At 39.8% G+C, this 25,485-nt stretch overlaps 1 protein-coding gene across 1 annotated transcript in view; it reads left to right on the top strand.

The window, feature by feature from the left end:
- Positions 1–25,485, top strand: part of COLEC12 (collectin subfamily member 12) — a 201,100-nt gene that overhangs the window by 148,924 nt on the left and 26,691 nt on the right. Inside the window, exons 3-5 of the mRNA XM_054694155.1 lie at positions 12,867–12,989; positions 20,188–20,286; positions 20,829–21,875. Of these exons, the coding sequence (XP_054550130.1) occupies positions 12,867–12,989; positions 20,188–20,286; positions 20,829–21,875 (1,269 nt within the window). The remainder of the gene's footprint in view (positions 1–12,866; positions 12,990–20,187; positions 20,287–20,828; positions 21,876–25,485) is intronic.

Here is a 25,485-nt window from a genome sequence, read left to right as displayed (position 1 = left end):
GGTGGTTCTGGCACTTCAGGACCATGGTGCTTGACCTAATAGAAATGAGACAGTGCCGTAAAAATACATGGAGTCAGTAGTTCCTATCAATTTATTCCCTATTTTGTGTTTCATGAGGGCTGATGGAAGGAGGGGAGTTACAATTGGGGAGAAATCCGAAATGCATTTAAAGAAGAATGCTTTCGTTGTCTAGACAGGGTACCTGCCTGGGGAGGGTTGATCAGATAGATGGGCAGACACAGTATCTGGTTCCCAGCTTAGGTGCCACATGAAGGCTCCTGGCTGAGGGAGAACTAAAAGTGTAAGTCCTACCCTGCTCTGAAGATCAGGTGTGCAGATACAAAACCTTCACATGAGAAGCAGATAGGCCCACTGGGAAAGAAGAATCACCACACTTTAAAGGTGGCGGCTGGCTCACTACTCCTTTCTTACCTGACATACTTGCACCATTTTGCCCTGGGTGTCCCTGTAATCTCACATGACACCTGTGCTCATTTCATGTTCTAGTTTGTTTTCCCTTCACTCACTCCCTGCAAGCTGCTCTTTATCACTAACAAAAATAATCCATATCATCTCTGTGTCCCAGTGAGCAAAACAGACACTCCACCTCGGCATCGCCCGGCGGTGAGACGCACGTGACTCGATAGCAGGACCTGTTGCTTATTTTCATTCCCTCATGCCAGAAGGCGCGCCTCTTTCTCCTGTCCTGTCTAGATGGCCGTAAGTCTCTGCTCTTTCTCTTCAAAAACTTTTGGTTTTGTTTCTCCACTCTGTGCCTCTTTCCATCCTATGCTCAGGCTGTATAGCAGAAACCTTTGAGAGGAGTCCTCCCAGAGCCCCCGACTTTTCCAGCTCCACTTGGGTAAACGTTTGTCTTATATGATTTATGCTCAGTTGCGATTGCGTCTAGGAAGTCTGAAGGAGTAGAAACAGACGAATCTTCCCACCAAGCTCAAAGCAAAGAAGACTTCCATGCAGTCATCCTATAGATAAAATTTATTAATTATATAACCACACCATCATTTGGGGCTTTGCATGCCCTAATAAATTAGTTCTTCTAATTTTATAAGCACTGTCATAACCACAGTTGTAAGTGGGATTTTTCCTTTTACTGTAGTATATGTGCTTTTGCTTTTTACTAGGTGTTGTTTATTAGGTGTTGTTTCCCCTAAGTGCTGTATAAAGTGACAGATTGTTTCAGGGAAACCAGTAGGTTGTATTTACAGGTGGTTGGTTGTCTTTACTAGCTCTGCTGCTAGCACAACTGCTTTCCAGAAGGAAGGAACCGTGCATAGTAGCTGGAGCTATTAAGTCCAGACCTCATTTTATTCCTCATTTATGAACAGACTGAATTCTTCGATTTCAGTTCCTCTTCAGGATCATGAATAATATGAAGATAATGAAATAGTGCTGTCTTTGTTTTTGCAAGATGCCACTGCTGGCTTGTCTTCATTCAAACCTCGCCTTCAAGTAATTTCCCTTCCCGGCCTCAGGAAGGAAGATCTCTGCTTGGCCCTGTCTTAAGAGGGTGTACGTCCTTTGCCAAGCCAACCCTGGCATCCCACTGTGTAGTCAGGACCAGACCAGTGCCTCTTCCTAACCAGGAAGGATAGTTTAAAGAATAAGCAGTAAACTCATACTATATTCTAAACTGTATACAGGTTTTATTAGGAGTTAATGTAAAGAAATAGATGTTGCAAATTGGAAATGAAATATATCAATGACTCCATAGTAAGTGGTTCTGATATTAATCCCAAATTGCACATTCACTGGGGTAGTGGAGAAAACACTTGAGATAGGTCTGAATTGGATGTTGTTTGTCCTAAGCCTGTTTAACCAGTTTAAAACTTGATTAGAAGCTTGATCATTTGGGAAGTAAAATTCATTACTTGGAGCATAAAGTACAAATAAGTAATTACATCCTAAGAATTTCATTTCACTTGCAACTGTTTTTATATTTTCTGCATCTCTGTTGAGTAATGTACCAGAGCTGATGTGGCCCTGATCATAATCTACAATTTTCTGCTGCAAGAGATCAAGTTCAAAAGGCATTCTGCTTTCACTCTGAGCAGTGTAGCTAATGTATTTCTAGTATTTTTCTATTTCTGTTTCTGGATTTCATTGTTGCTGTCACTGATATTTGTATATCTTATGAGTATACAGACGTTTCATGCTCCTTTAAGCTCTAGTGTTGTTTTCTGCCTAGCAGATGGAATTTTAAAATTAATGTATGATTTTAGAAGGCAAAGAGAATGTCTTTGAAACTGAAAAGTGTCTTTCAAAATCCCTTTATGTTTATTCCTCTGTGTGAATCCAAATGTGTCTTCCATAACTGTGTGCCCGTAGGCACATTCACCTGGGCTCCGCCTCTTTTTTTTTTTTTTAAAGATTTGTTTATTTATGCATTCAAGAATTGGGGTGCATGCCAGAGGTGTGGAAGTGAGAGGATTCACCAGAGACAGAGTGGGGAACAGAACAGGCAGATCCACTGAAATACACTGCTGAGGGGAGCAGCGGGCAAGACAGGAGAGGTCTGCTGCGCCATGTGTGTAGCTCCTTGGCCGGCCAGGGATTGAATTTGTGCTGCAGTGGCTGTGGGTAGCTTCATAGTGCTGTCCTTAACCTTTTGCGCCACCAGGGAGGCCCTGGGCTCCACCTCTTAACGTGGCCTTGCTAACTCTAGATGGGGACAGATCAGTCCTTCTATATGTCCCCTCACATTTACTTAAATGTGTGGAGAAAACTGCTCTCAGGTTGGTTAGTCAGGGTTACAACCAAACTGTATCTGTGGTATGAAGTTAACAAGATGTGCTAATGTCCCTGGGAACATAAGATTATCTACCCCCCGTAGAGATTATGAATTTTAAATTTGTTAAGTTTCCATGAACATTTTAAGTTCCAAACAACTAGTTTGTACAAAAATATCACTGCAAGCATGCATAAAAGGTCTGTATAGCCCCGAGGGGGAGAAAAACACCAGTGGTCCAATATAATTTCTACCATGCTCAGAATCAACTATGCCAGTGATCCTGAACTTCTCAGTGATCACTCCGTACAGACAGTGCGATTGTGGATTTACTTAAATGTGCTGCATCAGTCTGACCAGGTTGAATGGTTTGCTGGCAAATGTTTAACCATCAGCTCTCCAGAGAGGCTAAAGCCTGATTTGTAGCATTTGCTGATATCTGGTGGAAATACTCTCAGCATGACCAATTTCAGGGTACCTGTGTGAAGTCACTGAGCATGGAGCTGTGAAAAGATATAAATAATTGGGTCTCACCAATTAGTATAAATTGGCTGCTGCATGCCCCTTAAGAAATCTGTGGGAAATTGTGAATTGGAATTTTATTACCTTAGAGATCCGTTTAAGAAATTATCTCTACTAACTGAAGAAAGTCAGTGTGTGTTTGTACAAATATATGTATGTATCCATCTTTTTATTCAGTTATTTTGATTTTAAACATTTTTTTTTAATTTATGACTGACGTAGACATTTAAATAAGTATACATCTTCCCACTTAATGTACATTCAGTCATAATTCATTACATGCTCTCTGGCTTTCTTGCGTAGTGGTTTCCCAGTTTTATTTTCTGGTGTCATTGCTTTGACCTGAACAGCCATAGCTGTCTGCTGCCTGAAAAGGTTTATTCTTCTCTCTTTGTCCAGTCTTAAATCAAGTGTGAATGACAAGCTAGTGAATGGGGTGGTCCTCATGAAACGTGGGGCCACACACTTCTCACAGCTTCATGGGCTCATAGACTAACACAGATCCCTCCCATTTCCCTCATGACTTATTTGCCAGCTTCACTTCAACTCTACTGATTCATTTCTCATCATGGTTCAGACTGCTACATTTAGGGCAGAATAGATCAGCATATCTGTCTTTCTGCCTTGACTCAACTTTTTCTTAATTTAAGTGATCTCAATACTAGTCTTTATTTGGAGAAAGTAAAAGCATATGTTCATAGAAAAACAAGGAATGTCTGTCAGGCTGGTTACTGATTGATATTTTCACTTACATTAAATTCCTCTCCTCCTTTTCACCAAAACACGAGTTCTGTTGGTTTAAAATTTTTCAATAGGTATGTAAGAGGTGGTGGGTTGAATCTTTTTTTTTTTTTTGCCAGCACCTGCTCTGCAGCATAATTTCCACATGTCTCAACACCAATTCAGTGATAAGCAACAAATACATTATCATTAACTGAGACTTGCCTGCTCAGCAAAGCATCCCACCATCATTATGTTACCTACTCAGCTGCCCCTAGAAGACATTTTATTTTATTTTTTTTTAAATAATAAATTTTATTTTTATATTCCCCATACAATTGCAGCCCCCCCCATTCTGACCCCAATCCCTCCCCTCCCGCCCCCGCCCCCCTAAAAATGTCTCTGGTTCATAGTTTTTTGTTGATTTTGATTTTCACTTTCTTATAGTTATTCATTTTCCTGGTCCCTTATTTAAGTTTTCTAGATTCCTGCTATGAGTGAGACCATCCAGTATTTTTCTTTTTCTTTCTGGCTTATTTCGCTGAGCATGATCCTTTCCAGCGCCATCCATGTTGCTGCAAATTGCATGTGTTTATCTTTTTTGAATGCTGAGTAATATTCCATGGTGCATATGTAACACATCTTCTTGATCCAGTCATCTATTTTTGGGCATTTGGGTTGTTTCCAAAGCTTAGCTATTGTAAACAGTGCTGCTATAAACATAGGGGTGCAGGTGTTCTTTGGAATTGATGTTTACCCAGAAGACATTTTAAAGCAACATCCCCCCAAAGAAGTATTGGATTATGGGTTTACTTTTCTCATCTTTGCCCTATCAAATGAGCCTTCTGAAACTGAAGAATAGAGTGAAGGACACCAAATGTAGAAATGTTGTTGTGCTGTTTAAGAATGTTGGAATCCATTTCAGCCATGGAAGTGTCTCAAGGATTGGTTTGTGTTCCTGTGATTATTAACTCCCACTGCTCTATTGTGGTCAAAAGACTCTCTTCCTTCAGGTCTCAGGCAGGATCCCAACTGCTTGGGAGGAAGTGGTTCTGAGTATCTGGGTTTTGACTGTCAGACCCCTGAGGTGAATGCCTCTCCCAGGACATCTATACCTTGGCCCATAGGATGGTGAGATCAGCATGTCACTTGTCACCTAGAAGACTGGTTGCAAAGGCGACAGAGAAAATTGTGAAAACCCCTGAGAGATGAAGAGGTGGCTGCTTCCCATGTGTATGTGAGGGAGTCACTTGAGGGGGTGATGAACCCACTTTTCCATGGCTAGGATCCATTCTCAGTCATATATTTGCCAAACTGCATGACATGCAGAATACAAAAAAGTATTAGTGTGTTTAGAGAAATGCCAAAGCAATACTGCAGAAAAATTAAAACCCCATACAGGAGAGATGGGAGCCTTGAAAGTGGCAATGAAAGTATTTGAAAAGCATAAAAAGAAGTGTGCATTTATGGCATGTGAACATGCTGACAGTGTTCAGGCCCAGCAAGGCCATATAGGAAAGGATTCATTGAGGAGGAAATCTGTGGGTAAGTCTTTAAAAGAAGTCATTTGATGGGAGACTGTGTTGTGGGGAAGAAGAGGGCAAATCTCAAGACCTGGAGGGAAAAAGCACAGCCTTTGTGGGAGTGCGGTCCAGATACCCTACTCCTTCTCCCCATACTCCTTCAAGTTCTTGCTGAAATGTTATTCAGTAAAGCTTTCTCTGACTCCTCTCTTAGAACTGCTGTCACCTCCTCTCCCACAATTCTTTTTACCATGCCTGGATTTGTCTCCATACCATTTTTCACCTTCTAATATTAAAACATCTTCCACCTGGAGTGTAAGTTCCAGAAGCATGTTCTGCTTACCTTATACCCAGTGTCTGGTACATAGTTGGTACTCCATACTTATTTCTTGAATAAATAAGAGTTAGCAAAAAAAGAAACATGATGAAATGGGCAGTGTTTGGGGGCCTAAAGTTCTCTGGTGGAGAATGTCAAAATCTGGGAACCTGAATCTTAGAGCCCGGGCTAGCCAGCGTATCACTGGGCTGGGCAGCAGAGTCCATCGGGCTGTGCTTCCGCACTGGTGAAATGGATGGACCTTGGCCGACACACAGCTGATGTGCCTGCTGACTATGAGGTGCTGAGAAACTGCCCGGTGAGGGGATGCTGGATGGTCAGCAACCTGTTTAAGTCAGCTGGTGCTGTCTGATAGCTGTGGAAAATTACTATAGATTTCTGAACCATAGGGCCAAACTGAACCAAAATAATTGGTTTTGTTGATGTACAGTAGCAGATTTTATTTTTAAGGGGAGTTAAGAGAAATCAAATTTTTTATCAGTATTTAATAAACACTATTCTGCCTCCTTCTTGTCTGCTTACTTATCTCACCCAACTCCTACAGACTTGAACCACAGGTTGTTGTTTGATTCTGTGCATGAATGAGCCATTGTAGACTGGCTTCTGAGACTGATTTCAACCAACTTGTCTTGGACTCAAGCTTAAGCTTAGCAATGCCCCTGCTATTCCCTGGTTTGCCTTGAAATTCCCTCCTCAGCTCACCCCATTCCAAAAATTCCATCACCACTGGGGGATGATTCCCCAGAAGGGCTAATAGACCTCACTAGCCAGTCTGACCTCTCACAGAGATAATGAATGTTTATTTAGGATGGAATTAACTTGCTGCTCCGGGTTGTCACCACAGACTAGTAAGAGAGAAATTACAGCCTGTAGAAGCCTCAGGCCTATAGTAGTTAACTTACCTGAGACTAAATTTTACAGTTCATTTCTGAGAAAGGCTCACCTATCAACATTCAAAAGGATGTTTCTGCATCTCTTTATCCTGATCGAACACTCATACAAGTCTAACCTGTCAGCTTGCTGCTGTTTATCTGGCTTTGTTTTGTTTTCCACTTCCGGAAGTCAGTACGTTTGGAAGAACAATGTGTGATAGTATGTGTTCAGCTCCAGCATGGCCACTCACTGACCTTGATTCCCCCCACTCACCCTCCTTGATTCCCGCTTTGCTAAAATCTACCAAATAGGATCATAATTCCTACTTCCTACTCTACAGGGATTATAAGTAATGCAGAAAGGGTGCTTGGCACTTATAAAACTCAGTAATGCAGCATCGTCTTCAGCAATCCCTCAGTGCATGTGCAGCAATAGCAAACTCTTACCCATTAAACAAATGTCTAGTGGCCTTCCAAATAAAGTGTCTGACTCAATTATACAACAGACTCTGATGGCTGAGCTGAAGTTGTATTTCCATGAGTCCTTTTAATTAAAAGATTCAGTGCCTAATCACAGAAGGACATTGTTTGGTAGTGCCAGATAATGAAGTAGTTAGGGCTGCTGAAATGCAGCATCAGGATTGTTGACAGTTCATTCCACGCCCATAGAATAAAAAGAGTAAGAAGAGAGCCAAGAGGAAGGGGGCCAGCTAGGAGAGACAAATGTAAGAGATGTTATACTCGAGCTCCCTGATGAGCAAGAATTCCTCTCTCAGAATTGAAAGCATTTGCATACAGTTCATATAATAAAGGATTTTTTAAATTATAAAAACCACAGAGCAAATAATAGCCCTCTTTGAAGTCTATACTGAGTAGTATCATCACATCTGACTTTTGCCTACCATTCTTTCTTAGTACAGAGTTTAGGTTTCACATTTTTTTGACAAATTACATTTATTTTTTAATTGATGAAACCAAAGTAGAACTGGCTGCTTTTATATATATATGAAATTTTTTTAATGAAAGACTATATGCTTGATAAATGTGCAGAATAGTAACATAACGTCAAAATGAACACTGAAAAGTTTAAACTCATTCAACTTTTCTAAATGATTTTTGTATCTTGATGAATCCAGAGATGCTATGACTTTGTATTTTGCACAGGGACATGCTTTCCACTTCCAGTTCTTGTCCTACTTCTGTTTTCATGATTCTTCACATTGTTTAGGAAACGTGGCATAAGAAGGTGTCCAGGTTTGGGATCTCTATTTGGGGAACTAAATTACTCCGTAATTAAAAAAAAATTCTTTTACTAACTAATCTATGTCCCATCATTTCGTAAATGGTCTTTATAATAACGAAAAAATAATTATTTGCGGGAAAAAATGTTTTATGTATTTAACTTTTATGCTAGAGATATTGCCTAACATCCCAGTAACTAACCAGAATGTTAACTCTTACTGTTTTGTTGCTTTTGAGGGCATTTTAATTACAGGAATTTATTTGAATCATCAGTTTTACTGTTAGAGCCCAATCTTTCTCATGGGCTTATGGGAATATATGCCACCAGGCAGTAGATTAATAACTATAAAAAAACCACATGAAAAGGTCACTGCAAATCTCAGATCAAAACTTGTGGTTTTCTGGATTTTGCAACCTACCAACTTTTTGAAGCTTCTCTCTAGTAACATGATCTTTAAGGCAACACCACTGAGCTATAGACACAATAATGAAAACAGCCCAGAAGAGCCCCTACTCGCCCACAATCCAGCCTTCACCTGACGAGGAAGGGGATAAGTAGCAGGAATTCATTCCAACAGATGAGCTGAGCCCTCGCTTAATGATTTATATTACAGAAAAATATGATCATGAAGGAGGCTCTTTTGTTCTCTAAAAAGATTGGACAAACAGACTGGATTGGAGCCTGGACCACAGCACTTGGGAGGGCTCTTTATGGAGAACCACAGCAGAAAGGAATTCCCTTTGCTGGTGAATTCTTCTGTGCCTTTGCACGGTCATTCCTGCAGTGTTTGAATTATTCTCTCCAATCAGCTAACCACCCCCAATTGGCAGCCCCACCCAACCCCCACTCTTCTGACTTTAAACATGTGTTATTGGAAACAGGGCAACACGGGGAACTTGAGTTTGGGCACTGGGGACCAAATTATCAGCCTATTCTGTACTTCCGTAGAATACTCAAGGAGTTAACCACAGTGATTCTGGCTTCCCTTGGCCCTCCAAATGTGTATAATAAAGACTTGGACAATGGAAAATACATTCAGAACATGAGCCAAAAATCAAGTTCAGTGGGAGAGCATTCAAGAGGAATAGCCAATGGAAAGGCATGGATCCTTCAAACACATGCTGTCTGTGGCCTGCTGAAATACAAACGTGCTCTTTAGGGCCAGGTTTTTTTGATAAGCTAGAGCTCCTGGTGTAAAGGGGGCAAAACAGTCTCATTTCTTGAGCTAGAATCTCTTATCTGCTGCACACTGCAGATCCGTTCCCTTGCCCCTCCTACCTCCCGCCTCTCATGGGAACAAAGTCCCCAGTCTCTGGAAAGTAATGCTAAGAAAACAAACACTACAAAGACTTGTAACAGGGGGATATCTCTCTTGAATGTTTTTTGTGACCATCTAGGTTCAAGGAGGAGGGGGTCCCTCAACTACGTGAGCCAGCAGGGTCTCTTTGTAGTAGGCATCCATATGTTTGGCCAGATGTCCTCCCAGCGGAGGGCAAAAAGGGAAAGATAAAACAGAATTCTTATTAAAAATAAGTCTCAGGGGGGAGAAAAAACAAGAAAAAGAAAGTGTGTCAAGTGGAAAGGGAGACCAGGCAGTGCCATCTGATATTGATTAAATGCTGATATAGTCAGCAATGAGAAATGCACATCATGAGGAGGTGACCTTGCTCTGCAGAATGTGAACCAGTGACAACTGTCTGGGAGCAAATCCGCATGAATACTTCAGGTACAAGCTATCCCATGGCAAACAGTGTGCACACATGACAAGGATAAGAAGGAAAGACCCCACATTGGGTGGGGGGCCTCGCCTTACTTTCCCACCAGTGATACCATGCAGTAGCCCCAGATTCTGTTATATGCCATAACCTCCACTCTGACCAAATCTTGCAAGGCTCTTCTAATGGAATGTAATAAATAGCCCTGGAGAGGTATAAAGAGCTCACCCACCACAGTACTGAAATCCAAAGGAATGACTCCCTGCCCCTGTACCATCAACCATAAAAGTGTCATTCATTGAGCTCCTGTGTCTATATTTTATATTCTGTATTTTATAGTTGTCACCAAAGCAAGTTTATTGTCTCTGAACATGAACTGTGGCATGTTTGTGTTTCTACCTTCCCCCACTCCCAATTCCAAAAAATATTTTCACTATAACTGGATTAAGCGGTCTTTATTTTAAAACTAGGAGCATGTAGAGAGCCCAAGAACTGATGAGGGAGTAAGTGAGTCTTCCTGTGTGTCTCTGTGTTCATACTTTAGTGAGCCATCGAAGATCTTTTTGTGTTTGTTTTCTTTCTTGGCATCGTTACGAGGACAGCAGTATTTTAGTACAGGGTGAGGCTGGATTCCAATGGGAATGGAAGAAAAAGCTTCCACTGAGATTGAAGGCTCTCACACTAGGATGATGGTAGTGGAAATGGAAAAGAAAGACCCAAGAGAGGTACCAAGGTGTAGTGGAGAGAACATGCGCCAGGCAGACCCAGGTTTGAATCCTGGCTGGGATGTCTTTGGGATATCGTTTACTCTCTCGCTATTGTGTTTCCATGAAGGGTTATTATATGGATTAACAATGCTGTGTGTAAAGAAACTTGCTCAGAAACTGGCACAGTATAGAGATTGAATGAACATCAATGACTAGGTGAGATGATCACAGGAAGATTAGCAGATAGTGAATTAGAGAATAGATGACTGGATTTGAGAAATAAGGACAGAATAATTGGAGAATGATTACAGAAGAAGATGTCAGTTGTCTTTTAGTTTAACTTCTTGGGGGACTGGGATAGTAGTTTCTAGGTTGGATGGAAATAAGAACACTCAGTAGAAGTTGTTTGGGAAGGGTAGTACCAGGTCAGTTTAGGACATGAGAGGAGGCACTGAGACATCCAGGCAGCAATAAAAGGATAGAAAGAAAAAGGAGTCAAAGAAATAGGAAAACTGATGTAGAGAAAATGATTTATTCAAGGGCCATTTGATCACTGAATCTGATTTTACCCTGAAGGAATTAGCTAACCAACCATCCAGCTTGACCATCTTCTAAGCCATAGATCCCCAAAGTGTGTTTCTCCAACTAAGCACCAACTGGACCTCGTTAGAAAGGCAGAATCTTAGCTCCTATCCTACTGAATCAGAGTCTCTGTTTCAACAATGCAATTTGTGAGCACAATGCATTTTGATAGCACCATTCTAAAGCATGGTCTTCATATTAGCAGCATCAACATCCCCTGAGAAATTTTGAGAAATCCAAATTCTCAGACCTCTTCTCAGATCTCCTCAATTAGAAACTCAGTTTTAATGAGCCCTTCAAGTGAGTCTAGCACACCCTAGAGTTTGAGTAAGACTGCCCTAAGTCATGGAACAGATTGAACCCCTGCACCGCGGGTCTATAGCCCAGAACACGGGAGAGATTGGTAAACTCTGAAAGTCCTTGTTCTATGCTGTTCCTGTCCTCATTTTGCATTAAACACAGCTGAAGAACCCTTTTCACTAAAGAGGGCATGATGCGTAAAATTATAAGCCAAAGGAAAGAAACTTCAGCTGTGCTCTAATCCCCATGACTTTCCATCAAAAGTTAGCACAATTATAGGAGATCAGTCCTTTATATGCTATTGCTCCCAGGGGATGCTATCAGTAAGACACACTTAGGGAAACAGGGCAGAGAAAAGAGTCTTCTGATACTCTTTACAAGGTGATTTTCACATTAAAATGTCCACAGTCTTTGTCTTCTGTGTTTCTAATCAGTCGATGGAAAGGTCCCTTTTTATGGGTTAGTTTCTGGACTCACTTGCAGAAGTGATGGTGGTTTATTCTTAGATCAGAATGTTTTTCAAAAAGTTGAACTGTGAGCAGTAAAAATTTACCTCCTCTCATCAAAAATGTCTGGTTTTCCCAGTTGTTCTGTGGTTGTTATTCAAATAACTTTGATAACTTAAAGATGTCTTTGTACATGTACAAAAATGGTTATATACTAAGCGTTTTAATCATAAAATTACCTATATTTTTTGCTAAAGATTATAGTACATTATATCAGTGGAATGCTGGTAAACCAGTTCTGGGAGTATGATAATGTGCAATGTTTACCAATTTCCATGGTGTAAATATTCCCTCCAGGGCTGATTTCAAGCTACCAACAGTTTAACAACCAGCTCTCCAAATTCCTATGTATCTGACAATTGGCTCTTCCAAGTCAGTAGGAACTAACTTGAACACACCAGTGAAATAAAGGACAAGTCATAACTTTAAAAAAAAAAAGATTTATTTATTTATACATACAAGAGCTGGGGTACAGGCCAGGGGTGTGGGAAGTGAGAGGATTCACCAGAGACAGAGTGGGGAACAGAATAGGCAGATGGACCGAAAACACTACTGAGGGGAGCAGCGAGCAAGAAAGGAGAGGTCTGCTGTGCCGTGTGGGCATCTCCCTGGCTGGGGATGGAACTCATGCTGCAGTGGCTATGGATAGCTTCATAGGCTGCGCCTTAACCCTTTGCACCACCAAGGAGGCTCCAAAGTCATAACTTTTTTAAGTTGTGTGGATATACAGTGAATTCTCCTATAGTGGATTGCTATAGTTCCAGTAATGATTGAAAAAAGTAGATTGGGGTATATTAAATCTCTTGTCACATAGAGGTAAGATCATATAATGGTAATGATCAGATTGGAATTTGATTTCAAGGTATCCAATGAGACAAGGTTATATCCTATTTTCAAATCCTTTATAACAGTATCATAGCAATATTTGAAATAGTTGTTCGCTAACATGGTATGGTTACTTTTACAATACCTCTCATCCTATATATAGTAAGGCATATGTAAAAACTAGTGATAGTATTTGAACCAAAATGCAAAAAGATACTTTTTGATTATGTTTTTGGTTACTGTTACTAAAATTTAATTTCTCTTACAGGGATTCAGGAAGGAACACAATGTACCAAATGTAAAAATAACTGGGCACTGAAGTTTTCTATCATATTATTATACATTTTGTGTGCCTTGCTAACAATCACTGTAGCCATTTTGGGATACAAAGGTAAGTACTTTTTCTTTTCAAATAGCAAGTTATCCTGTATTAATTGAATGGGAGGGGAGACTCCATGTTTGCAAATATAGTGTTTCAATAATGCCTAAATGCAAAATTTAGTAGCACCATGAGCTCCATCTGTGCATCTTGAACTTCTTAAAGCTGTGGGATCTGAAAAGGGGGAAGCAACAATTCCTTTTGATTCAATTCAACAACAGTAATGGCCCTCTGTAAGTTATAAAGATTTTTCCTCTTTGTTGCTTCTCCTATTTCCTTTTTTTTTTTTCTTTTTTCTTTTTGGGTCTTATCTTTAAGAGGCCTCCTGCACACCTGAGAGTCAGCACATACCAAATATAAGATCTCCAGAGATATGACTGACTTCACCCAGGGACTGGCCAACTAATTCCTTTTTTCAAACTCTTCATCACATTTACTGTGGTCACTATTGTTCACAAAGCTCTATAAAAATATTTCCCTGTAGAAATTAAACACAGGCAGCACTACCACCTCAGCCATACTTTATGGGCCTTTAGGGATTCTTTTAACATGTCTGGTTTAAGGTCAGTGGATGATTTTTGCCTGAATCATCCAGACTTGCAGATAAAGTGGACTCCCACTCCACACCCCGTTCCAGACACCACAGGTAGAAGGTGTCATGATTCAAAATCGTGAACTGCATAAACTTTTATAGCAAACAGCCATGGAAACCTTCCTGTCAAAGACACATGAGACAGACATCATCTGGTTTCAGCAAGAGGCAGATTTGGGGTCTACTGATCTTCAGAATCTTCACTCGGCTGCCATCTCAGCTGCCTTCCCTCAGAACTGACAGGGTAACAGTGGAGAATTCCCACACATTCCTCTCTCTGTTCCTAGTCCCATAGACTTGACCTAGAGAGAGAAAGATTCGAAGTGAATTCCCTCCAACTTGGAACTCCTCCCACCCCTCTGAGCCCAGTGTTTAGTGGTTTCCTGAGGAAACACAGTATATTGGAATGAAAATGGGCCTGGAGCCAGGTGACCCAAGTTCAATTCTTAATTCTTCCATTTGTATTACAATTGTGAATGTTTATTAAGTGTTTGCTGGCATGCCAGGCATCATACTAAGTCCTCTGCATGGCTCTATAAGAAGCCATAACCAGTTAGAGTTTCCCATTTTACCATCTGTAAAATGGTAACAGTAATAGCATTTTTCAATTATGATGAACAAAGATGATGTAATTGAATCACCTGCCCTATTTTTGGTCTCAGCAGAAAGGCTATGTCTCTGTTCCTTGCTTCCTCATAACTATATTTATACAGATCTAGCCATTAGAATGGCAGCACATGTTAAAAACACTCAGGATGGTGAAGGCTTGTTATCCTCCCTATAAGACTATACCCAGTTTTATGTGCATCCTTTACCGTGCTGATGGATGAATTTGGGCAGTGAAAGTCCAGAAAATTACCAGAGCATTGTAACCATTTGTAATGAGTTAATCTAATGTGGCATTAATGGTGTAAGTGCTAAAAAAGGCAACTGAATCATGATTAGGACTGGACTGAGGCTGAGGTTTGGGAAGGAACCTAGTAGAGAAAAGAGGGTTTTTATGTCCTAGGTAAATCAAACTGTCTCTCCTCCTTTACGAGGTTACTTAGGTCATTAACTGACTTCTCTATAGTTTCCTGTCAAACCCAGATAAAAGAGAAGTTTAAAGTAAAACAGCCACTTAATAAGTATCTTTGGCCTTCAGTACCATGTGATCATTTACTACCGAAACAGAGATAAGAAGGGTTTGACAAATGGAGATGAGAAAGGTTTGCTATTTTGTAAGTTTTATCTCTGCAAGAAAATAAGGTCCAGGATGATTATGCTTTCAGAAGAACAGAAAGATCCAAGGAAGAAAGTCCCCCCCCACCTTTTTTTGCTTATTATAAAAATACAGATAGTCCCTTGACTTCTGTCACACTGGAAAACCCTCTCTACTCTGACATGTTTTGGTCCATTTGCCTGAATACCTTTTCTATGTTCTCCACCTAAATGGCTCCTTCTTTCCCTTCATGTGTCACATGCTGTGAGAAAAACCCCTGAAGGATGTGTAAGGCACCCTCCTATTCGCTCCGATGGCGACTTTTCACTCTTAGCCCATCACACTGTATCATCATGGCCAGTGGGACTGTCCATTTTACCAACCTCACTATAATTTCCATGAAAACAAGAGACTTTTTATTTATTGTGTCTCTGACTAGCACCTAGTTTCATGGTACTCCATGGAAAGATGAAATGTGGATCAGGGCTGACCTCTCTAAAAGCATCGATTGATCCCCAGGGACCTCTAAGCAATCTGCTCTTAGGGCATTGCCATAACTCCAAGTCCTTCCTATAATCCTAAAATCCTGACCCACTCTGCAGCATAATCTGATCAGGATGAAGTGGAGAGAGATTTAGGGAGCAAGACAATTGCCCCTCTTTTCTCTCCTTCAAGTCCCCCATCCCTCAGGCCTTTACTCACAAAAATAAGATAATATAACATGCAATTTGGGTTTCCAAATACAGTCTTAATGAACTAAAATGTTGATATTTTCCAGATGTGTTTTCTCTTTACTTATATGATTCCTTTTTCTTGCTGATAAGATTCTGGTGACCCAGCAACTTAAGAGACAGAAAGATAAGACCTATTCTCCCTTCACATAGCTCCCTTTGAAGTCTAGAAACACTCTGTATTAAAAAAGAAGAAAGAAAGAAAAAAAGAATATTCAGTAAAAGAAGACATTTCTCTGAAGCAGTTGAAAGGAAATAAAACAGAAACTCCTTTATCAGTTAGCAAAGGCAATTTCTACTGTTTTCTGCAAAACTGTTCTTTTCCTTGAATGTCACACAACTACAAGTTAGACTATAACTAAGTTCCTTCTAGAGGATTTGCTAAACAAGTCAAAGTACTGCCAAGTTACTCAGACAGGGTGTGGCTGTGTCCATGAGACTCGTCAGCTACTTCACATGTTCTTGGACAGTTACTGCTTGGTGCATCCTCTGCCTTGGAATTTGTCTTCAGTTATGGGGGCTTTCTTGGTATAAGCCACGTCTTATGTCCAAGGGTTTCTGTTTCCTCCAGAACATTCCCTGAGCAGGAAAATCCTCTTTACTTGTTCTTCCCAGCAGGGATCCATCTTAAGGTAAAATTAGGATAGAGGACGAAACCTGAATACTCCTCAATAAGGAGAAAGAGAGAGATCGAGCAAGAGAGAGAGAATATTCAGTGAAAGAAGACATTGATGAATGACTTGACATTCCTAATCATAATGTCTACCTTGCTGCTAAGCCAGCTGCTGACAAAGAAACAATGGCAGTTGGATAAAAAGGCTTGGATAAAAATACATCAGAACATACCATATAGCCCTCATTAGAATCTAGGATAACACCCCACAGCCATATCTTCTGTGTTTTTGTAATGGAACCTGAAATGGTGTTCAAAGTAGAATTGTCTTTATTGCATGCTATGGGAATGTAACTAAATTACTGGGAATTCTCAGCAACCAGTGATAGCCTGGTGGAGTCTTAGGATCATGAGTCAGGAGCTCTGTACTCTGCTTTTGCTCCCTGTCCTTAAGTCCTAGGTCTACAAGTTATGTCTCTTGTTCCTCAGTATTGATGTGAAGTTACAGAGAAATTCAGATTTTGGATTCAAGCTCTTGGTCGGCTGTCCCACTTAGTCACTTAACAAGCTGTGTGGATCTGGGCAATATTACTGAATATCTCTGAATCTCAATTTCTTCATTTGTCAAAGAGGAGTTATTGAGATTAACTGAAGTGGTGGTGCATTCTAAGGAAATATAGCTAACGTTACTGGGAAGTCCCAGGTACTTACAAAGAATGAGCACTCAGTAGGTACTGGCTATGATTACTGCCATTCAGAGAAAGGTTCAGTTGCTGTGATATGAAATCAAATCACCAGGAAATGCTTAGCACGATGGGCTGGTCAGGCTTGAAGTGGGCCTTAAAGGATGGTTGGAATCAAGACAAAAGAAGAGGAGGCTAATGCCCCAGGCTAAGAAATGATCCCAAAGAACTTTTATGGAAAAAAAAAAAAAAGAACTTTTATGGAAAAAGTATTATTGTCAGAATATCCTGGAGATATAGGCTCTGTGTGCTTGAAGAGGGACTGCTCTTCAAATATAACACCTAAAGTGTTGATATTCTGAAAAAAAATTCTCTGGCTAAAAAAAAAAAGTTTCCAATAAGGGGACATCCATGAAAAAATAGCCACTTATAATAACCCTTCTGTGTTCCATGGTCCCCTTCTTCATGTGAGAAAGAGCTACAAACTGAGGTCTGTATCCAGAGACTTGGAGTTTCTGGGGAAAGATAGTTTGACTCTGCCAGTTTTCCAGCCAGAGAATTTGTGCTAACAGGAGTAAAGACCAAACGAATGTGCTATGACAGCTAGTGTTGGTTCTGGATATCCCTCAGTCTAGTATTTTTATGCAGTAGCCACCCTAAGGTTTGCAACTCCAGTACCCAGATCCTATTTTTAAACACAGACACACACGCCCCAGTGGGCAGGGCAAATAGTTTTTCTGCTGCACTAAAGAAAATCCTAACAGGTTTGGGTTTTTTTTTTTTTTAATTTTAAAATGAATGTATTTGTTTCCTTTACCCTATACAATTCTGAATGATCTGTCCACAACAGTTGTGTGTTTTTTAAAACTAAAATGGAAGAAAAATTAGAGAGGGTAGAAAATGACTGTCAACATATTTAGAGGTTTTTTTGGCTTCTAAGAAAAAAGGGGAGCATGTAAGTTCCTGTGTGTGGTTTGAGGACAGACTGAGGCATGTGTTTTGACTTGAGGATCAAAACAGAACCTAAACTTGTAAACATTCCATATTTTACTTTTTAAAAGTTTTGTTTTGCTAAAATGCCAGTGAAACATTTTGTTCTTAAGAGTTTCCAGGAATGTAGGCGTATGCATGCCTATCAAACAACCTTAAAGTGAAAATTATTATAACTGTACCTCTGTGCCCATATAGTTATTCTCAGAATAACAGTGATTACTGAGGAAAATGTCATATTCATTGCTCGTGCTAAGGCTTTGCTGGGTTGGTTGGTTAGTACGTTGTTTGCGTTACCTCTAGATCAGTCGACTTTTCACAGGTCTTGGTAGCCAACAGGCAGATTCTCATTCATTCAAATAAATGGCATGATAAATAAGTGTGTTGAACACACCTACTAAGTGCCATACATTGAGCTGAGAGCTGGAGATAAAAACTGAATACGAATTTTCCTGCCCTAAAAGGATCTTATAGTAAACAAGCCATGATGACATAGAAGCCAGTTTTATGAAAGGGAAATACCTGCCAAGAGAACTTCCAGCAAAGGCTTCCCACAGGAAGTGACGAGCTGAGTTTTAAAGAGCAGTAGGACTTAGCTTGGTGAAGAGACTAGGGAAGGACGTTGTAGGTGGAGAAAGAACACATGGAAAGACTCAGGCGAGAGAGTGCTCTGGGTGCAATGCACACATTTCATTATGGCCACACTAGAAACCAGAGGGAGAACATAAGATTCTCCAGGGAAGGGGCCAGGAGCCATGAAACTAGTTTGCTTCAGATCAGACAGACACCTGGGAACTTCTACTTCCTATTAGGAGCCAGGAGAATCTCATACAGGGAGCACTTGAATAGAATAAAATGGATCTATTAGCTCACAATAGGCAAAGCATACCCACACTTAAAAATTAAAGTCATTATTTTAAAATATGTTGATACCAAGGACAATAGACTGTCACATAGCAGTCAGTTTTAGAGAATAGACTCTTACTAGACATTTTAGAAAGAAAAACTTGAATTCATACCCATAGAGAATGGCTGCCTTTGAGAACAAGAATAGAGGTTTTTATTTAACACCATCATTAACTGTCCCTGTCATGTTACATCAGGTAATGCGTAGGAACCACAACTATTGGTTAATTATGTTTGGAAACCCACTTAGGCATCCTCTTGGGAACTAAAAAACTATAGTGTCACATGTTACTAAAGAGTAGCAGATATTTGGGCCTCAGTGTTGGCACTCATGACAGAGTGGCAAATACTCTTCCTTTTGGATTCCTTTTACAGTGACTTTGCTTATAGACTTGAGTTAGATGTTCTTTGTTGTGGAATCTCCTTCTAGATAAGTGAGTCCCAACTGCCAGAAATGGCAGGGAGTCTGATGACAGATAAAATTTTGGAAATTATCACAATGTTAATGGCCCAATTTAATTAATTAGTTAAGTAATTAATATAGGTATATATAATTAGGTGATTAATAGGTATAGGTATATTATATATAGGAATGTTATATGTAATTAAGTAATTATATATAATTATATATGGGTTATATATAGGTAATAATATATAGGTGTATTATATATAATTAGGTATTTAGGTAATTAGGTATAGTCAATTAGTTATATATAATTAGGTAATTAATATAGGAATTCATACAGAATTAAAGACTTCTATAATACATAAAAATTTACAAATTAGTTCCAAACTAATGGATGGCAATACATCCAAGGCAATACAGAATACTGAGAATGGTTAAGAACACACAAGTCTCATGTAAGTGACATCATCCTGTACTTATCTTTCTCTTCCGGTTTATTTCACAGCATAATCCCTTCCACTTCATCCATGTTGCTGCAAATGGCATTTACCTTTTTTGATTGCAGAGTAGTATTCCATTGTGTATATATGTCACTTATATGGAATATAGGAAAACCAAAGGATCAAAGACAAACTTTAAAACCAGCCCTCAAAAATTGGTCATAGATCATCAGCTTTTGGGGAGAGGGAGGGACAGGGTGAGAACAGTGGCAGGGGAGAGCACAGTGGACTTTGGTTGGGGATGATGCATGCTTAGGTGGTAGGAGTGCTACGGTGACTACACCCAAGGGGAAAAATCATATACTGTTAAAACACTAGCAAGGATGTAAAAGAATGGTACCTTAATAACAAGTTTAAAAATTAATTAAATATTTTTTTAAAAAGAACATACAATTCTCAGCCAAGTAAACTATCTACCACTGGGTTTTGTGACCAATTATTTTTCTAAAAAAATAGTTTTTCCCCAATATTTGGTTTAATTGATACTCTGTTTGATGCTGTTTCTGATATTCTGTAATAAAATCCTTTGTTGGAACTGAAAAATAAAATGACCAATATGTGTATTAATGATTGATTTCCAAATCTTAGTTGTAGAGAAAATGGACAATGTTACAGGTGGCATGGAGACATCTCGCCAAACCTATGATGACAAGCTCACAGCAGTGGAAAGTGACCTGAAAAAATTAGGTAATCTGCAACAAGAGTAATTATAAAGTTGAATCCCCTGACTCTACGTTGTATAAATGACACAGCTTTTTAGAATGACATTACTATAAACTCACATTTATCTAGAAGTACATTAAATTTTTGTATTGTATGCTAAATCATTTTTCATTATTTAATTCAAAGACTTTTAAAGCTGAGTTCGGAGTTGAACCCCCACCTCAAACACTTATGTGCCAAATAAAATCCAAAGACCAAGCCTGATCAAAACCACTAATATCCTTTATTAAACCACCTTTTGTAGCCTGCTTTATAAATTCCAATTTGAAATATTTTAAACTACATAGAATTATCAGGATTAATTTTAAAAATGAAAAATTCGAGCCCATTCCCTCCTTTGATTTTTATTGGAGATAGGTGGATTTTACTAAAGGCAGAGCAGGCTTACATAGACCACAAAGTTTGTATCTCAAATACAGTACATACCTGTTCGGTCTCTCTAAAGCCTTTAACCTCACCTAAATATTCCTCTGTACCAGCAAAGTAACAAACATGTCTTATTCCAGGCGACCAAACTGGAAAGAAAGCTTTAAGCACCAACTCAGAACTCTCTACCTTCAGATCAGATATTCTGGATCTTCGCCAACAACTTCGTGAGATTACAGAAAAGACCAGCAAAAACAAAGATACTCTGGAGAAGTTACAGGCGAGTGGGGATGCACTGGTAGACAGGCAGAGTCAACTGAAAGAAACTTTGGAGAATAACTCTTTCCTTATCACTACAGTAAACAAAACCCTGCAGGCATATAATGGCTATGTCACTAATCTGCAGCAAGATACCAGCGTGCTGCAGGGCAATCTGCAGAGCCAAATGTATTCTCATAATGTGGTCATTATGAACCTCAACAACCTGAACTTAACCCAGGTCCAGCAGAGGAACCTTATCACTAACCTGCAGCGCTCTGTGGATGACACGAGCCAGGCTATCCAGCGAATTAAGAATGATTTCCAAAATCTACAGCAGGTTTTCCTTCAAGCCAAGAAGGACACTGATTGGTTAAAGGAGAAAGTACAGAGTTTGCAGACACTGGCTGCCAATAACTCTGCATTGGCCAAAGCCAACAATGACACCCTGGAGGATATGAACAGCCAGCTCAACTCCTTCACGGGGCAGATGGACAATATCACCACAGCCTCACAAGCCAATGAGCAGAACCTGAAAGACCTTCAGGATGTCCACAAGGATGCAGAAAACAGAACAGCCATCAAGTTCAACCAGCTGGAGGAACGCTTCCAGCTCTTTGAGACAGATATTGTCAACATCATCAGCAACATCAGTTACACAGCCCACCACCTGCGGACGCTAACCAGCAACCTGAATGAAGTCAGGACCACTTGCACAGATACCCTGACCAAACACACAGATGACCTGACCTCCTTGAATAACACACTCGCCAACATCCGTTTGGATTCTGTTTCTCTCAGGATGCAACAAGATATGATGAGGTCAAGGTTAGACACTGAGGTAGCCAACTTGTCAGTGATTATGGAGGAAATGAAGCTCGTAGACTCCAAGCATGGTCAGCTTATCAAGAATTTTACAATACTACAGGGTGAGTGAAAATTCTGAATTTATATTCGCATTAATTTTCTGTCCCTGTATAACAGGTTACCCTTAGACTTGGCAATTTAAGACAATGAAGATTTATTATCTCAGTTTCTGTGTATCAGAAATTCAGGAGTGGCTTACTTAGCTGGGTGGTTCTGGTTCTGCATGTCTCATGAAGTTGCATATGGTCACGGCTGCCATCATCTGCAGCCTTACTTATGGCTGGAGGCGCTGTCTCCACTGTTCACACAGTTCTGGGCCTCTCAGCTCCTTGTTGGCTATCGGCAGGAAACCTTGAGGTTCTTTACCCTTGAGATTACTTGAATGTCCTCACAGCGTGGCAGCTGGCTGCATCCAGAGTGGGTGATCTGAGAGAAAGCAACAAGGAAGTCACAATATCTTTTATGACCTTACCATCACTTCCACCATATTCTGTTCTTTATAAATAAGTCACTAGGTCCAACCCACGTTTATGGGAGAGGAATTAAGTTCCACATCCTGAAAGGAGGTATGACTAAGAATTTGTGGGCGCTCAAAGAAGCTCCATTAATGTTGAGTAAAAGGTTGGTTAATTAGGGTTTTCTCAGTACTTGAGTTATTTCAATGCCATTATAAACTTGGCTTCTTGGAAAGGAAGATTAATTCTTTTAGATCATTAAGATATTCCTGTTTCCTGGTGCAGGGGTGAATTGGTGGTGGGAATTTTACAGGGACTATACCTGAGAGGAGAAAGCATATATTGCACAAAAATGAACAATGATATAAAAATATATTAATTAATTTTGGAAAAAGATATTCCTGTTTCCAAATATCATAGCAGAGGAACACAGCAACTGTAAGACCACAGAGGAGGAAAACTATGTGCATTTAAAGTCTGAGTTTTACTCTCATCCAGGTCATTCATATAAATCGAAAGTCACTGGCTCAGACTAAATCTATTCTGAAAGATTTTCAGCAACCATATATTAATAGTATTTTCAGCCATAAAATATTTTCACAGGATTGATACTGAAGGTACTATGTGGAAGATGGTATACTATGTATACCCTCAGCACCTGGGGGTATACAGACCAGATGGTCTTTGACCTTGCGTAAAATCAAGAGAACTTCAAGGAATCACAGACTGACTGTAAGCAAAAGTAATACTACTTTTCCAATAGGGGATAAATACAGATTCTATACACTGTAGAATGGGGAATTTGTCTCAAGACCCAGAAATATTTGAGAAGAGATGATCAGAAAGGATGATTTATGAGCTTTCAGGAAAGTAGCCATTGTTGGGACATATTAAGAAGAATGCACTAAGGAAGCAACAAAGGAACCTAAGCTAATTTCCTCACATTAACAGAGTTAAAGGATTATTTAAACTAGGGAAATATTTATTATTTTTTTTGTGTATGTGGTAAAATTTATTTTTTTTCTGAATTTTTTAAATTTAAATAATAAATTTTATTTTTATATTCCCCCATACAACTGCACATGCCCCATTCTGACCCCAATCCCTCCCCTCCCGGCCCCCACCCCCCAAAAAGTGTCTCTGGTTCATAGTTTTTTGTTGATTTTGATTTTCACTTTCTTATAGTTATTCATTTTCCTGATCCCTTATTTAAGTTTTCTAGATTCCTGCTATGAGTGAGACCATCCGGTATTTTTCTTTTTCTTTCTGGCTTATTTCGCTGAGCATGATCCCTTCCAGCGCCATCCATGTTGCTGCAAATTGCATGTGTTTATCTTTTTTGAATGCTGAGTAATATTCCATGGTGTATATGTACCACATCTTCTTGATCCAGTCATCTATTTTTGGGCATTTGGGCTGTTTCCAAAGCTTAGCTATTGTAAACAGTGCTGCTATAAACATAGGGGTGCAGGTGCTCTTTGGAATTGATGTTTCTGTGTCCTTTGGGTAAATACCTAGGAGTGGAATTGCTGGATCATATGGAAGCTCTATGTTTAGTAGGTCCAGAAATCTCCACACAGCTCTCCATAGTGGTTGGACCAGTTTGCACTCCTACCAACAGTGCAGGAGAGTTCCTTTTTCTCCACAACCTCGCCAACATTTGTTGTTGCTAGTTTTTTTAATATGTGCCATTCTCACTGGTGTAAGATGGTATCTCATGGTAGTTTTGATTTGCATTTCAACTAGGGAAATATTTAAACCAAAAAAAAAAAAATTTATATTTCACCGTGGCATTTGTCAATGAAAACCTTAAGAACAAGATAGAGAAACAGGTGCTGGGTTACAGGACACTTAGATGGATTTATTGGTCATGTTTGGTTTCCATACTGCCTAGCCAATTACTACAAGCTCAGCAGTTTATAACACCCATTTCTTTTTTCAGTTTCAGTGGGTCAGAGTGTGGCCCAACTTAGGCAGGTTCTCTGCTCAGCGTTTCCCCCAAGCTGCAAGTTCATGGAGGGGCTGTGGTTTCATCACAGGCTTGACTGAGGAAAGATCCATGTCCGTACTCCCTCAGGTTCTTAGCAGAACTCATCTCTTTGGGTTTGTGAAATTGAGGTTCCTGTTTTCTTTTTGGCTGTCCATTGGCAATTGCTTTTAGCTCTTAGAGGCCACCCACAGTTCTCTGACTTACAATAACCTCACAACATTGCAGTTTCTTCAAAGCCAGCAAGGGTGTCTCACTCCATTGGCTAAGATGGAGTCTCATATAACGTAACCCAGTAAAAGAAGAAATAGCCCATTATCTTTGATATTAGTGAGGTTCCACACTCAGGGGGAAGGAAATACAGACGAGCATGAAATACACCTACTGTGTGCCTGCCACTTTGGTTGAATGGACCAAATATAGGCCTACCTTATTTTAGTGCACTTCACTTTATTGCACTTTACTTTTACATAACCAGCAAAAATATTAGGCTTAGATGATGGTTAGCATTTTTAGATATAAAGTTTTTTTTTTATTGAACCATGTACATAGTTTAGACATTATACTTTGCATACTTAATATTCTATAGTATAGTGTAAACAAATCTTATATGCACTGGAAAACCAAAAAATTCATTGTGCTTGCATTATTGTGATATTTGCTTTATCGAGGAGGTGTGAGACAGAACCCACAATATCACCAAGGTGTGCCTGTATAAAAAGTGGTGGGTAATGAGCTATAAATCTGGAAGCAGGTCAGGATGACAGATGGCAGAGCCCTGTTCAACAGCTTTGTCAGTGACTAGCATAAAGACATGGATGACCTGGAAATTCAATACTTACATGACATGAAACCACATATATTGGCCAGTGGTTGATAGAATCATAATACAGAATAATGGGAGTTTTAGCTGACTGCAAGTCACTAAATATGTCTGTCAGGGAAATGAATGTGATTTTTGCTTACTATATCTTACTCTCTATAGTATGTCAACACCAGCCCTGAGGTAGGGGTACTTCAGAAGGGACACCTTTCAAGAGGGACAGTCACAGACCAGCATGCTCAGAAAATGATAGCGTCTAGAAGCCATGTGCTGTGAGGAAAGACTGCAGGCCCTAGGAACTTTAACCTATAAGAAAGACTGCTCAGTGGGGACTAAGGCAGCCATCTACAGCTATTTAATAAGAGGCTATCATATGGAAGAGATTATTTAAAATCTGAGGGGATCCA

The sequence above is a fragment of the Talpa occidentalis genome, unplaced genomic scaffold (genome assembly GCF_014898055.3).
Source record: "Talpa occidentalis isolate TD23 unplaced genomic scaffold, MPIMG_talOcc4v2.1 talOcc4.13, whole genome shotgun sequence".
Classification (NCBI taxonomy): Eukaryota; Metazoa; Chordata; class Mammalia; order Eulipotyphla; family Talpidae; genus Talpa; species Talpa occidentalis.
Note: the sequence above shows the minus strand (reverse complement) of the source record. Positions and strands in the feature narration are given on the sequence as shown.